Source organism: Acinonyx jubatus, chromosome A2, assembly GCF_027475565.1.
Source record: "Acinonyx jubatus isolate Ajub_Pintada_27869175 chromosome A2, VMU_Ajub_asm_v1.0, whole genome shotgun sequence".
NCBI classification, from domain to species: Eukaryota; Metazoa; Chordata; class Mammalia; order Carnivora; family Felidae; genus Acinonyx; species Acinonyx jubatus.
Window position 1 is genome coordinate 5,296,019 of NC_069383.1, and position 15,256 is coordinate 5,311,274.

General features: G+C 43.9%; 1 protein-coding gene and 1 long non-coding RNA gene across 4 annotated transcripts in view; one reads left to right on the forward strand and one right to left on the reverse strand.

The window, feature by feature from the left end:
- Positions 1-1,738: 1,738 nt before the first annotated feature.
- Positions 1,739-15,256, reverse strand: part of GALNT11 (polypeptide N-acetylgalactosaminyltransferase 11) — a 41,791-nt gene continuing 28,273 nt past the window's right edge. For 2 of the 3 annotated variants that reach the window (XM_027051241.2, XM_027051244.2), the window contains exons 7-12: positions 9,982-10,099; positions 8,804-8,956; positions 6,237-6,455; positions 4,666-4,770; positions 2,710-2,847; positions 1,739-2,497 (exon numbers count right to left, since the gene is read on the reverse strand). In XM_027051241.2, coding sequence (XP_026907042.1) covers positions 2,366-2,497; positions 2,710-2,847; positions 4,666-4,770; positions 6,237-6,455; positions 8,804-8,956; positions 9,982-10,099 — 865 coding nt within the window. In that variant the 3' untranslated portion in view covers positions 1,739-2,365. Of the gene's footprint in view, positions 2,498-2,709; positions 2,848-4,665; positions 4,771-6,236; positions 6,456-8,803; positions 8,957-9,981; positions 10,100-15,256 lie in introns of those variants that run through there. The other variant, XM_053217839.1, reaches the window with a different exon arrangement.
- Positions 2,843-8,581, forward strand: LOC128314675 (uncharacterized). Its single transcript, XR_008296539.1, has 2 exons — positions 2,843-3,459; positions 4,204-8,581. It is a non-coding gene; the product is annotated as an uncharacterized LOC128314675 (long non-coding RNA).

The window sequence follows — 15,256 nt, forward strand, 5'->3', positions numbered from 1 at the left end:
TTCTTTCAGTGTTTTGTAGTTTTCAGAGTGCAAGTCTTTCACCTCTTTCGTTATGTTTATTTCTAGATGTCTTTTGGGGGCGGTGCAATTGTAAATGGGATTTAATTTCTTTCTGTTTCATTATTAGTGTATAGGAATGCAACCAATTTTTGTAGTTTGCTTTTGTATCCTGTGACTTTACTGACTTCACTGAACAGTTCTAGTAGTTTTGTGGTGGAGTCTTTTGGGTTTTCTACGTAGAGTATCATATCATCTGTAGTTTTACTTATCAATTTGGATGCCTTTTATGTTGTCTAATTACTGTGGCTAGGATTTCCAGTACTATAGGGAATAAAAGTGGTCAAGAGTGGACATCCTTGTCTTGATACTGGCTGTGGGTTTTTCCACGTATGTCTTTATTACATTGATGTATGTTCCCTCTAGACCTACTCTGCACAGGGTTTTTATCACGAATGGATGTTTTACTTTGGTGCTTTTTCTGCATCTACTGAACATATGGTTTTAATCCTCTTATTGATGTGATGTATCACACTGATGGTTTTGCGAATATTGAACCCTCCTTGCATCCTGGGAATAAATCCCACTTGATCATGGTGTAGGATTTTTTAATGTATCATTGGATTTGGTTTGCTGATATTTGGTTGAGGAATTTTGCATCCATGTTGATCAGAGATCTTGGCCTACAGTTCTCTCTTTTGTGGTGTCTTTATCTGATTTTGGCATCAGCGTGATACTTCATAGAATGAATAGGATGGTTTTCCTTCCTCTATTTTTTGGAATAATTTGAGAAGAATAGGTATTTACTCTTTAAATGTTTGTTTTATAGGATTTACCTGTGAAGCCATCTGATCCTAAACTTTTGTTTCTTCGGCATTTTTTGATTACTGATTCAATTTCATGGAGGCTACATAACAATGAACGGGGTCAACCAAGAAATCAAAAAAAATCAAAAATTACATGCAAACAAATGAACATGAAAACACGACAGTCCAACATCTTTGAGATGCAGCAAAAGCTTAGAGGGAAGTTATACCAATACAGGCCTGTCTCAAGAAGCAAGAAAAATCTCAAACAACCTCAACGTACACCTAAAGAAGCCAGAAAAAGAATAAAAAAAAAAAACCCCAAACCCAGCAAAAGGAAGGGAATAAGATTAGAGCAGAAATAAAACAAACAGCTCAGTGAAACCATGAGCTGGTTCTTCAAGATCAATAAAATTGATAAACCTCTAGCCAGATTCATAAAAAGAGGACCCAAATAAAGAAATTTACTAATGAAAGAGGAGAAACCACCACCAACGCCACAGAAATACAAACAACCGTAACATTAGGAGAACCTACAGGCCAATAAATTAGACAACTCAGAAGAAATGGATAAAGGCAGGAATAGAAATTTTGAGCAGACCAGTTACCAGCAAAGAAGCTGAATCAGTAATCTAAATTTGTATTTCTAATTAAGATGTATCTTATGGGATCCTGACCTCTATCTCCAACTGCCTATTTAACAACTCTTCCTGGATGATTCATAGGCAGCTTTAATGGAAACTATCCAAATTCACAGACATTCAACGTCAGATTCACAGAGTTCAAGCTAAGGGATGGGGCCACTCCTGGGGTCAGGGCTGCGACCTTGCTTATTGGTTCATCAGCCGAACCAGCTATCCTGCTCACCGTGTGACATGTACACAGCACCACATGGACCAGAGACCCCAACCCAAGAAGAGCAGACAAGTCCCAGGTAAATCATCAAAAGAACCCTTTATTTTAAATGTAGATAGTACCATAGTTCATCAAAATAATTTATAACAGTTAACTGCCTCTTAAATATATAATCTTATAAATGAGGCCTTCTGAAGTTAAAAGCAATGTGGATTCAGTCTGTTTAAAATTATTTTAAGACATGATAATAGGAGTAAAAAAAAAATCTGTTTCCTATGAAGTCCTTCTAAAAAAGGAAATCATGACAAGTTCCTGATCAGACAAACGCCATTCCATTATTCAAGGGATTAAAAAGAAGCATAAATAAAAGTTTGACATTTCTGTTCAATTTCCTGGGTTTGTCTTTCTGTACATACCTGACCCTTTATAGAGTTAAAATTGTATTCTAGTTTCTCACCATAAGCAAGAAATTCCTTAGCAGCTCAGAAATGATGTTAATGTCTTGGTAAAACATACTTCCTCACTCCCTTGATGACCACTCTGGGCTCCAGTCTCTAGTGTATCTGCTGTCCCACCTTCTCAAAAATGGTTCTACTTAACTGGGAGATCAGTTCAGGGATTTTCTTGTACCAGCAACTTCTCAAGCCTCACGCCTTACAGAGGAGGCCGACGCCGATGGATTACCATATTCCGGCACAGCAGCCACTTTAACCTTCCAAACGCCACCACTGTGAAGAGGAGCCGTCACAGATCGCCATGGCGACGTAGCCTTTGTGACTCAGTGGGTCGACTGCTCTCAGACACTGTCCAACCGACACCTGGTACAGCCGGTTACTCCTCTGAAAACAAGGCAGCAAGAACACATCACCAGTTAGCTGCTTTACCCGAAGAGACGTACTGCCAGAACGGGGCAAAGTCCCAGAGATCCAGAAGCGAGGTGAAACATTCACGATCGTTTACTTACGCAGGGGACACCCCATCTGTCACGCTCCCTCCCTCAGCCCCTTCTGTCTCCTCGCACCCCCCCACCCTCACTAAGCCACCTCCTCACCCCAAAGGTCCACTGCTGGGACCCTCCCGACCCGTGGCACTTCATGAGTCGGGGTGGGTCTGACGAGCGAGTTTCTGACACATCCAGGCAAAGGAGATTATTTAAAACCAACTCGTGCTCTTCGTTATAAATCCAGACCTAAAGAAGAAAATAAAAGATCACAACTCCAAGGTCTGCTTTGGATTTTCAAATTCAGCCCACACAACAGGTCATGCGTATGTGGAAGAAGAATGGCGTTGTCCCGTGCGGTCTCATAAAGCAGGGAAAGACCAGTGAACCCGGGTCACGTGGAGGCAGCGTCAGCGCAGCTATCTGAAAATGGAATGTGCGAACGGACACGGGAGAAGGAAGTTCAATCCCAGGAAGAAACAGTGGTTCCGTTTTGCTAACTGGCCAAATTAACTGAAGACGGCAGACCTTTTCCAATTCTAGGATTTCACAGTTACACGGCGCCCTTCCTTCCTGGACGGCATGAGCACAGGAGCCCCGCGAGCCCGCAGCGTGGCCTCCTGCGGACAGAGACAGGCCTCTACTGGGCTGTGCCCACGCGCAGGAGCCGGTCCGTCTCGTTGCCCTGTGGAAAATGGCACTCTGATCCCAGACCATGATGCCATTTGGACTGAGGTGACGATTTCACCTGAGGGCCCGGAAGCAGGGTTTCCTTCAGATGTGCAGATCCTTCAGGATCGTCTTCTTTATGGTCTCTCACGTTATTTTCAGGAACAAAGGCCTAAAGATTGGCTGGACTGGGTAAGTGCGATGAGTAAGTTATTCTCCAACCTGCACCATCACTAAGTCCAAAAGGAATATATTTTCTTCTCTGAATAGTTGTACTCAATCAGTGTTCCTACCTCTAAGCCCAAAATGTATGTGTGCTCTCTATTAACACGAAGCATTCTATAAGTGCAACTTTCTGCAACGATGCTGATGTTTTATAATCTGTGTTGTCCCAACATGGGAGCCACATGTGGCTGGTGTGACCTAATTTTACTTCATTTTAATTAAAGAGCTACATGTGGCTCTTGGATACAGCATTAGTACAAATCTGTGTGATCAAAACATAGTACGTTTTCTGGAACAAATCTGTGATGTCATCCTGCTGTGACCTAACCCCCCGAAGCATCACTGTAATTAAAGCCTTCAGTGTCCACAACCCTGATGCCTCTCATACCCACACACAGCAATAAAACCCCTTTTAAATCCCGTTTTCCGGTGTGTACGACATCTTGGGAGAGTGTACATGAGCTCTCCTAGAAACGAAAGGTCTTGCGTGAACTTTCAAAGGGCACATGCTATCTAAAAAGCCCGATAGCCTTTTGGTCTTGAGTGACGCCATCCCTGCCACTCAAGTGGACAAGAAAGTCACTTCCCTGTGACCCATCTTGAGTGCGGCAGTCTTGAGACTGACCCTAAGACTATATTAGCCTGTTACCAGATCCAGAACAGCTTGAAATGACCGTTCCAAACTGACATAAGTCTTCTGCTTATTTTTAGGTCCACTTCAATACCACTGAAAGGGCGCACAAACAGATCATGCGAATGACACAAAGGACACTCTGTTGTGGTTTCCCTGAGGCACTACTAAAACGCAGGGAGACTGGATTTCAGAGACAACACTACAGACCCATCCACCGCAGAGCTCATGTCCTCGCCCAGAAGGCAGGCGCGCTGCCTCGGCCCCTTCCGACCTTCACACGCTTCTGTTTATCCTGTGTAACTGCAACGTACGAATAACGTTCCCGACGGTGACCGAGGGTAGGAAAAATGTACAAAGGAGACAAAAATAGTTACATTACGTGATCTCTAAAGTCATTCCCAACTCCAACCATCTCATTTAAGAAAAGTCAGATTAAAATCTTCATGTCCACCCCTCCCTCCTCAGGCGTGACCTCGGGCAAGTTCCCTTCTGGGAAGGACACCTTCCAAGGACTGGCTGAGCCCAGAGCCATCGCTCACCTGACCGGGGTCACTGTAGTCACACGCTTTAAGCACCACCAGGCCTCCTTTCTGACTCGGGCGGCCCTGGGCCACCAGACACTTGTTGGTCTGGAGGTGATAGAGCTGTAAAAGGAGAGATCGCTCTTGTCAGAAGATGCCTTAGATGCTAGATAAGGAGGTTTTAGATGAAATGTGAACCGATTACTCCAAAGGTATGAATTTCAAAGGTCCTAAGAAAATAAGCATTTTTTTATTCCTTAATTCTAGCTTCAGTACATAAGGGTGTCACGGTAGACTTTAAGGTTAAAGGCAGTTTTAACAGTATATGCAGGCAATGCCAAGTAGAAATTCTAAAAATATAGGTTTACTAATCTATTCTAGGGGAGGAAGGAAATTAAAACCTCTCTGCCCTCAAGAACCTTCAAATGAAATCAAGGAAATAAGACTAAAAGTACCGACCAGACAGCACGTAACTGAATGAAATATACAGGCTAAACTGGAGGGAGACACCGATCGGGAACAGCACAGGGGAGACCCAGAAAAGCAGCAAAGAGTATGCAGTTTGGGTAAAGGGCTACAACTACATGGGCATACGCTGTGTTTTTACTTTAAAAACAAAAGGTGGTTTTGTTTTCATAAAGAGGACAAGGGGAAAGCTCTAGGCTTACTTTAGCCACTGAGGAACAGTCGGCATCACGAAAGATCCTGACAAGTGCCTTCTTCTGAACACCAAAGAAGAGAAAACTGCAACAGAGTAGCTACACTTTGAGAAAGCAAATTCTAAGAAATGATTCAGGAAAAAGGTATGACTTTACGGCTAGACCCCTAAACTTTAAAAGTGATGTAAAACTGTGAAGAAATTCCTTAAGAAATAAAAGAGAACGGGGGCGCCTGGGTGGCTCAGTCAGTTAAGCATCCGACTTCGGCTCAGGTCATGATCTCACAGTTCATGAGTTCAAGCCCCGCGTCGGGCTCTGTGCTAACAGCTCGGAGCCTGGAGCCCGCTTCGGATTCTGGGTCTCCCACTCTCCCTCTCTGGCCCTTCCCTGCTTGCGGTCTCTCTCTCTCAAAAAAGGGAGGAAGGAAAAAGAACTTCAAAAGAAACGTGGCCGCTCATGGGTGTTCCTGCGCAGCACGTGGGTCCTTACACACTGGGTGTGAACTGGAGGGACGCGCCCCATCTCTCACTTGCTCTCCTGAGTCGGTTCCCGAGCTGCAGCCACAGAGCAGAGTGTGACCCCATTTCTCCTTTTCTTTTCTTTTGGGACCGGACTCTGCCCAGGGAGCTTTACGCTCTCCTGTGGCTTTTATTTGCATATCGCATAGTCACGTTGACGTCCACCCTCTCGGCAGCTAGCCTATCACTTTGAGAATCGTGTGCTCCTGAATGCTGGCAGGTGAAGGGTGTTAATGGTAACAGTGAAGACAGGAACATTCCTAAGGTCTCACTCCGAGCAGAGGAAGCTCCCACAGAAAGAATGCAACGGAAGCAAGCTAACGTCTATCACTAAAATGATACTTTCAGTCTAAAATGTCATTTGTCTTATCACACAACTTTGAATAAAACGCTGATAAGATTACTTCCTTACCCTTCCACGCTGAAGGACTTTGGGACGTTTTGGCCCTCTGTTGATAAAAATGGGTTGTTGGGGTTTGGCATTGGGCCCAGATATCTGCATCTCTGGGTAAATATTATCCAAATACCACTTAAATGATTTACAGCCCAACTTCCTCCTCAGTTCAACACGCTCACTGATGTTTCCGTAACTTTTGGTCCTCAGGTCAGGTCTTAAGGAAAAATACTGCTCCTGAATTTTAAAAAGAAAAACGAAAAATAAGGGAATGGCCTTTTTGTTTAAAATTAAGTATTATCAATTGTACCTGAGTCTTAAAGAGCTGAAGTATTTTTCACGCTGGTGTTTTCTTCACGTTGCCAGAAGATGTCAACATGAAGTTATCAATTAGGTCCGTCGTTGATGGTAAGACATTTTAAACTCTAGGAAACGTCCGAACCTCAGAATTGGCAACACATGTAAAAATGTGATCCCAGAATCAAGGAAGCTGCACATGAGGGGGCAGTTCTCTGACTCTGTCAGGACTATGATCTTAACGATTACCAAAGACTCTGGGGAGGTTCGTGTGAGTTACATCTGCTCGTGTTTACCAGGAGAGACGTGAAAACATTTGTCAACTCTTTAAAAACAACTCATTACCTATGAACATAAACATGCTTTGAACAAGAAATTTAGTGAGAACAGTAACACTGCTTTACAGGTTTGCAAATCTTTTTAATGTCTGGCTAGAAAGAAGTCAGCTGAATTCTCAATTCTGCATTCAACCTGTTATTATATGTTGTCTGGTTAAATACATTTTTAAAAATATGAGCATGTGAAAACATACAGTCTGAGATGGAAGGAGTATTTTAATAGCATTTTCAGAGAATTATGGCTATTCTTTTCTGATATTATACCAGAACTCTAGCCCTTCACATTCCACATCGTAGCTAACCTTTAAATTGTATCATTGAGCTTTCCTACTGTTGGGTTAAAATCTGCTGTCTTGCTCTGTGACTGGATCTTTTACCCATCCAAGATCTGCTTCCGCTGGGTTGTGAAGTTCTTTCAAATAATGACAAATTTCAGTATTAAGAATTATATTCATAAATATTCCTAATCTCAGAAAAGCGTTTAAGTACCGGAAGCGAGTAAGCTCATAGGGGTGGATACAAGTTTTCCAAAACTGTAATTTTTCACCTGAAAGCTTGAATTTTATCATTGGCAACAAATGCTGTCTGTCGAAGTGAGAGGGTCAGTTGGTTCATTTTTGAGACTATCTGCCAAATATCCAAACAGAAATAACCATGGTTTGTGAGTCACTCTTTTCTCCATTTATGTAAAAGTAAAAGTGATCAGTCCGGCTCACAAGTCGAACAGCTGCACACGTTTTTCCTTGCCACAACCACGGTGCTTCGGTGTGCAGTGAAAAGTGCTCTGTCCGCCACGTCTCGGCACTCCGAGCTTGCCAAGATTCAGTGGAATTTTTTGCACCACTCCACCGTTCCGGCACCATCGGCGCAACGCCGACACGGTGAAAGGGGCAAGTCCCGTGTTAATCTGACTGTGAAAACAGCTTCGGCCCAGCGTCCTCCTAGGAGGGCAGCCGGGATCTAGGTGGGTCTGAGGGCCGCCGGGAGACAGTATGACTCCAAGCTGGTGACCGTGGAGAAGGAGCTCAGAGTCTAGGAGAGGGACAAGGGAGGAGACACGCGGTGTGATAGAGGCGTGACCAGGGGCCCGCACTTCGGGTCCCAAGCGGTGATCTGCTTGGTTCTCATTACCCCCACAGCACGCACCTCCATACCCCAAATGCACAGTGTCGTCACTGTGCATTCCCTCCATCGTCACTGAGTCCCCCAAACCTAACACGGAGCCTGGTATGGAGCAGATGCTCAAACGCCTGTTTACAAACAACCGTATGCAAGGATCCACAGCAGCACTTTTCACAACTCATGAAAGGATAAAACGTGGTGTCTTCGGCCAGGGAGTATTATTGGATTACAGAGAATGAAGTACCGGCACATGGCGCCGTATGGATGAACCGGAAAACACCACCCTGAATAAGATGGCCACAAAAGGCCATGTCCTGTAGGGTTCCATTTGTACGAAGTGTCCAGAACAGGCACATCCAGAGAGGCAGGGGGTAGATTGGTGGTTGTCCAGGGCTGTGGGAGACTAGGGGGTGATAAAATGGTTTGTGAATTATTCCTCAGGAAATCCGTGACCAAGGAAATAATCATCACAGGGTGTGCACAGCGGAAGAGAAAGTGGGAGGCACGATCCTGCACGTGCAGAGTCGGACGGGGAAGTGGCAGGGCCGGCACACGAACCCCAAGGGGCAAAGAGAAGGAGTCGCAGGACAGGAACGGAGACTCTGAGGACACTTCTGGTGTCGGCCGAATCTCCTTTTACAGGGTGGTCTCTTGGAAAACTAAAAGAGGAGTCACAACAGAAGAACGAGAGAGAAAAGAAACGTAGGGAGAGAAGGCCCCGTGGTTGTCCCAACAGAAATGCGCCGGAGTGAAAAGGCAGGTAACCAGAGCCGCCCGCAGACGCACAGCCGCCCAGCCGACCCCTCCGACCGAACACCGTAACCTCACCTTGTATTCATCCAACCAGACGTGTGCCAGCCGCAAGGAGTTGTGGGTCATGGTGTCCCGGCCTTCAGGAGAGCCGTACGGTCGCCTTTTTCGGAAAATGTGTCCGACTCTAGAGCACGGGATGATGAAGAGCTTACCTCCACACATCCAGATCTGGCCGGGGCAAAACATGTATTAATAGTTGCCTGCAACTGCTATGAAATCAATGTATGCATTTTCATGAAATTATCAGATAGGTGTTCATGCAACTTTGCAAGATGTCTTACAGAACTGTCAAAGAGTACCTTGAAAAACAACATGTCTTTAAGAAGAAACTAAATTCTAAAATGACGTAATATTCTTTTACTACCGTGTGTCTAAAATCACACTTACCATATACGTTGCTGTTTTAACAGATCAAGGAACTTGATCCTCAGGACTTAGGGAGAGAATGCTTATTGGCGGGTCCCCTACTTTAAGTTTACTGGTACTTTAATAACGTGTATATACACACAAATAATGAAAGATACAGAATAACTCCAGGTTAAGATTCAAAAGATCTTAGTTCTGGTCTAAATTTTGCCCTTGATTATCTGGGTATTTTAGTTTTTGTGGGACTCCATTAGTTTATCTCCAAAGTAAGAAGACTGAATTAATGATATGTTATTCCTTTCATCTTTAAAATTCTAAAGATTATGTAGGAAAAACTGCCTTTTAAAAACATTCTGGTCAATACGTTGCAGAAAGACAAAAGGACACACGCACACGTACTATCTGGATGGGGATCCTGCCGTGGGGACTGGGCTGGGGACATCTGCAAGTTCGGAAGTCTGTGTGCTCACCCTTGCCCTCGTTCTGTCCTTTGCAAAGACTGCCTGACCCCACCTCCTCCAGTTCCCTGAGCCCCAGACCCCAACTATACCATCATCTCTCCAACTTTAGCAGTTGGAGAGGAGGACTGATTATGACAAATGAATTCCTTCCTCAGGTTGCAGGTAGTTGTATGTATGAGGCCTCCCACTAAAAAGCTTTCCACACCTTGAGTGGATATTCTCCAGATCACAGATTACGATAATGTAGCATTCATTAAGGACAATTTGTTAAAGGTAATCAAAGAGAATTTACAGAAAATATGGGATTGCAGATGAAAATTATATTCTACTGCACACAGAGTTAATAACTAGACATGAAAAAATTACCCGAAATGATATTTCTAAATTTTCTCCTCCCCAGATATCCATGCCACTGTCATACTGTCCAAGTTCATTGAAATAGTGTCTGTTCATGGCAAATAATCCTCCAGCCATTGTCGGTGACCTAGAAAAGGAAATAATTTCTGTACCAATTCTACAGACTCAATTAACTCTTTGTCTTAAAAAATTCAGTGTGCCTTTGGAACATCACTAACAAAAACAAGATGAACTATTATGAAGTGTTTTATCTAACATCAGGGAATGAGCTGGGCCACACAACTGAATTTTCTAGATTGCCAATGATATATACTACATATCTGGCAAATGAAGGCTGCTTTTCTAGGCAACAAAAGTACTTTTTAAATTATAACCACTGTTATTAGAAATACACCTGAAATGAATTCATTCCTTCTGACAGGCTCACAGAGCCAGCGGGATAAAAACCGGACTCCAGGGCCTGCCGGGGGAGACCAGACAAATTCTGATCAAATGGCCTCAGCCAGTAGCTCTCAAATAGGACGATTTGTCCCCAGACATTTCATTAATGTCCGGAGACATTTTTAGCTGTCACGATGGGACGGGTGTGTGTGTGTGTCAGGGGCGGATTTCTACTGGCATCCGATGGGCTGAAACCAGGTATGCTGCCAGAGTTCCTAAAACGCACAACAGAGCACCCATCACACGGAAGTCTCTGGCCCAAAATGTCAATACTGTCAGGAATGAGAAACTGAATGAGAGAATCTGAAGGAGGCTGGCCCTCAGAGAGACTCTCCTGCCCGCTTTCCAGCTGCGTCACTTCCGGTAATGGAGTTAAGGTGATGGTGGATCCTAGCATCCCAAGCTGCCTGCCAGAAGTGAAGCAAAATCTCTCTGCAGGGGGAAAACCATCCCAGGTAGGAGTGTATTTACATAATTTTTCATGACTAGGTCTGTCACCAAACAAAAATAAGCAACCAAACAAACCACCAGGCAATCAGGAAGATTAATCACATCAAAGAAAAACAAGAGAAACAATCTACATCAGAGACAGATGTTCAGGGTTTTTTTTCTCTTTCAAAGTTTTTTTTAATGTTTATTTTTGAGACAGAGAGGACAGAACATGAAGGGGGAGGGTCAGAGAGACAGGGAGACACAGAATGCGAAGCAGGCTCCAGGTTCTGAGCTGTCAGCACAGAGCCTGACATGAGGCTCGAACCCACAAACCGTGAGATCGTGACCTGAGCCGAAGTTGGACGCTCAACCGACTGAGCCACCCAGGCGCCCCTGTGTAGGGGTTTCGAATAATGTGATTCTCAGGCAGAGACTTTAAAATAACTGCTCAATACATTCAAGGGTAAAAGAATGCAGAATTTGGCAGGTGGATAGACACAGTCAAAAAAGAAACCAAACTTAGGCATATCTGAAAACGCTTCTGACCGAGAGAAGAAATTCCTCTGTCACTAAGACTTTGTCACTAAGACTTTGACACTAAGACTGCCGCTGGCTTCTCACCACAAACAGCGGAGGCCACACGTTCTTGAGTAACCCCTTCAAAGTCCTAAAACAATCTATCCACCGACCTAGAACTGGGCACCCCATACAGTTACACCTCCAAGTACCGGTAGAATGTACACATTCTTACAAAAAGACAAGAGTAATCACCAGAAGGTCTGACCAAAGAAAGTACATTTAAAATGAAAGTAATCCCAGGTGGGAGTTTGCAGATGGAGACAGAATAAAGAGTAACATAAAAAGGGAAATACACGGGCAAACCTAAATGAATAATGGTCACATAAAAAACGTCTTCTACAGTTAAAATACACACACACAGTCTTCAACAATATAACCTGAGGGGTATAAACTGGAGAATGAATATTCTGAGATCCCTGCATTGTTTGAAATACCAATTTATGTCACACTTTGATAAATCAAGGATGTATGGTATCCTCTCTGGGGTAGTCACTAAAAGAACGGTATGTAAGAATGTATAACATCTAATAACAGGGTGGCAGCTGGGAACAGAATAATAAAAAATCCAAACTCAAGACCAAAAGAAAGAGAACAGGAAAAAAAAAAAAAAAAACAGAAAGAATGCAAATAGTAGCATTGTAATCATAAACACAAAATACAAGTAATATTGAATGCAAGCAACTAAATTAAAGGAAGTTTTTCATGCTGGTTCAACAACAAATCATAATATGGAAAAGCAACTACACGCTGCTTACAAGGGACACATCTAAATATAAGACCCCAGAAAGACCGACAACAAAAGGGAAGTTACACAATGTAAATATTAATCAAAACAAAGCTACAACAGTCATATTAATGTCACACTATAATGCAAAAGTTTTACTATTCTGAAAGTCTGGAACAAATGGGGTTCATTTACCAGAAGATTTAATAATTCTAAATGTTCATACATCCATTAAGACAGGCTCAAAATATATGAAGAAAACATATAAAGAACTACAAGGAGAAATAAATATACAACTGTAGTGGGAAACTTTAATATGCCATACATTTTTTTTTTCAGTTTACTCATTTATTTTGAGAGAGACAAAGAGCACAAGCAGGACAAGGGCAGAGAGAGAGACACGGAGAGAAAATCTCAAGTAGGCTCCACACTGTCAGCACAGAGCCCCATGTGGGGCTCAAACCCATGACCTGAGCTGAAATCAAGACTTGGATGCTTAACCGACTGAGCTACCCAGGCGCCCCATAATATACCACACTTAATAACCGATATAACGTGTAAATTAAAAAATAAAAGTATGACCACCCTCATCACAGTGGGCACTGTGTAATGTACAGGATTGTTGAATTACTAAGCTGTGCACCTGAAACTAATATAATACTGTACGTCAGCTACACTTCCGTAAATTGTTTTAAACAAAGTATGCAATATTTGAATAATACAATGAACTTGACCAAACTAATACAGAATCCCATTTTTAACAACCAGAGAAAACATTTTCCAGGCACACAAGAAACATTTACAAAATTTACTCACGCACTTAACCATAAAGCAAATCTCATCGATTTTCAAAGAGTTAAAATACAGAATATTTTTTGACCACGGTGTAATTAAGCCAGGAATATACAATTACAAAACCCACATATGTCTGGAAAATAATAAATGTAGTGCTAAATAACCTATGGGGCAGAGAAGACCTCATGATGAAAATATTTTAAAGTGAATGATAAAAAATGATATGTCATAATTTGCCAAACCTGTAAAAAAGTTTATCATCTTAAATACATGTATTAGAAAAGGAAAGGGATGACAATTTTAAATCTAAACATCCAGCCTAAGCAGTTTGCAACCCTGGTATCATAAAAGTACAACAGCTCACGTTAGAAAGGGGAAGAAACTGGGGGAAAGTGGCACAAGGAGAAAGGGCCCTGATGTCCTCGCTGCACAAGAAGGAGTGTCAGGTGATGCTCTCAAAGTGAGCAAGTGACAGCTTTCTCCAAGCAATACAGTAACAAAAACCACACTCCACAGCCAGGCGACAGAGAAGGCACTGAACGTAAATGAGCGGAATCTTCGCTCTTCCCACAGAAAAGGATCTAAGTCCGTCTGACAGCGAAGACAGGAGTACGTTCATCCATCATCTAGAGTTAAAGAAGCAAGAAACACAAGACCCAAAATAAAAATAGTTACAGGAACTGGCCTCTGGGGAGAAGGACCGGGAAGAGGGAGGAAAGGGTCGTCAGCCACTCTTCATTCTAAGTGTACTATTTTGTTACTGAATACACGTCTTTGATGAGAAGTATTTAAAAAGGGGGGGGGATGCACCTGGGTGGCTCAGTCGGTGAAGCGTCCGACTTTGGCTCAGGTCATGATCTGGCGGTTTGTGAGTTCGAGCCCTGTGTCGGGCTCTGTGCTGGCAGCTGAGAGCCTGCAGCCTGCTTAGGATTCTGTGTCTCCCTCTCTCTCTGTCCCTCCCCCACTCATACTCTGTCTCTCTCTATATCAAAATTAAATAAACATTAAAAAAATCTTTTTTAAAGTATTAAAAAAAAAAACCGATGAAAACCAATGCTGATAAAGAGGATGAAACAGGCAAAAACTGACAAGTGCACCAACACTGAGGACACACGGCAGCCGGGGCTCCGTCGTCTCGCTCTGCGCAAGCTTCACCTTCTCCCAAAGAACAGCACGGACAGTCCGAAAGGACAGGACAAGGCGGAGGGACCACCACCGTGTGCCTCCGACCACAGGACGTGAGGTTGCAGAGACCGGAAACACTGAGGGACGTCCCCAGACGCAGCCCTGCTCCTGACAGAGGGGAGGGTGGGTCGCACCTACCCCTGATCTCACTGAAATCAGCAAGACATGGACCAGATTGTCATGCAAAGCCTGAGGGACAAGACGACCACACTCTGCCACAAGACCGCACCAGGCCCGTTTGTTTATTTTTGACAGAGAGAGAGGCAGAGCATGAGCAGGGGAAGGGCAGAGAGAGAGGGAGACGCAGAATCTGAAACAGGCTCCAGGTTCCGAGCTGTCAGCACAGAGCCCAATGCGGGGCTCGAACCCACAGACCGCGAGATCATGACCTGAGCCGAAGTCGGATGCTCAACCAACTGAGCCACCCATGAGCCCCCACACAGGAATTTTTTCAAGCGATGTTGAGCAAAAGAAGCAAGACAAAATGAGTCCAATGGCTTCATTTTATATGAAGTCCCTGAACAGGCAAATTACTACACCGTACTGTTCAGGGGCGCACACAGACGTGGTGAAAAGTAAAGGAAAGCGAGGAAATGATTACCAGGGACCAGGTCAGGGTGATGACCCATCTAGGGGCGGGGGCTGTGGACCGGAACAGGAGTCCAGAGGGCAGCCGGCTGCTGTCTGTGGACCCGGGTGACAGCACAGGCGTTCAGATCACAGCCATTCATTAAGTCGTGTGCACAGTACGCCTATTTGCGTGTGTACTTCTTACCTACGCCATTTTTCCACAGGAAGAAAACCCAAACCGTAGGTCCAAAGACATTAAAAAGCAGAAACCCAGACAAACCTCTAAAGTCTACACAAGAAATTTATAACAGAAAACGAGGAGTAACATATAAGCAGATGTGTAATACTGAGCATATGAAGGGGAACTGGAAACAATTCACACGCTGCGGCCTGCGACGGTGCAGCAGGAATCCACCCTAAAGATCCTAATTACAGAAACGGCTTCTACGGCTAACGCTCTTCCCAGCGCCACACACACCAGCAGAGACCCGAAGGCAAGTAGACGACACAGGGAACTGCGACAATCAACGTGCAAACGGGGCGCGCCGCTCAAGTGTG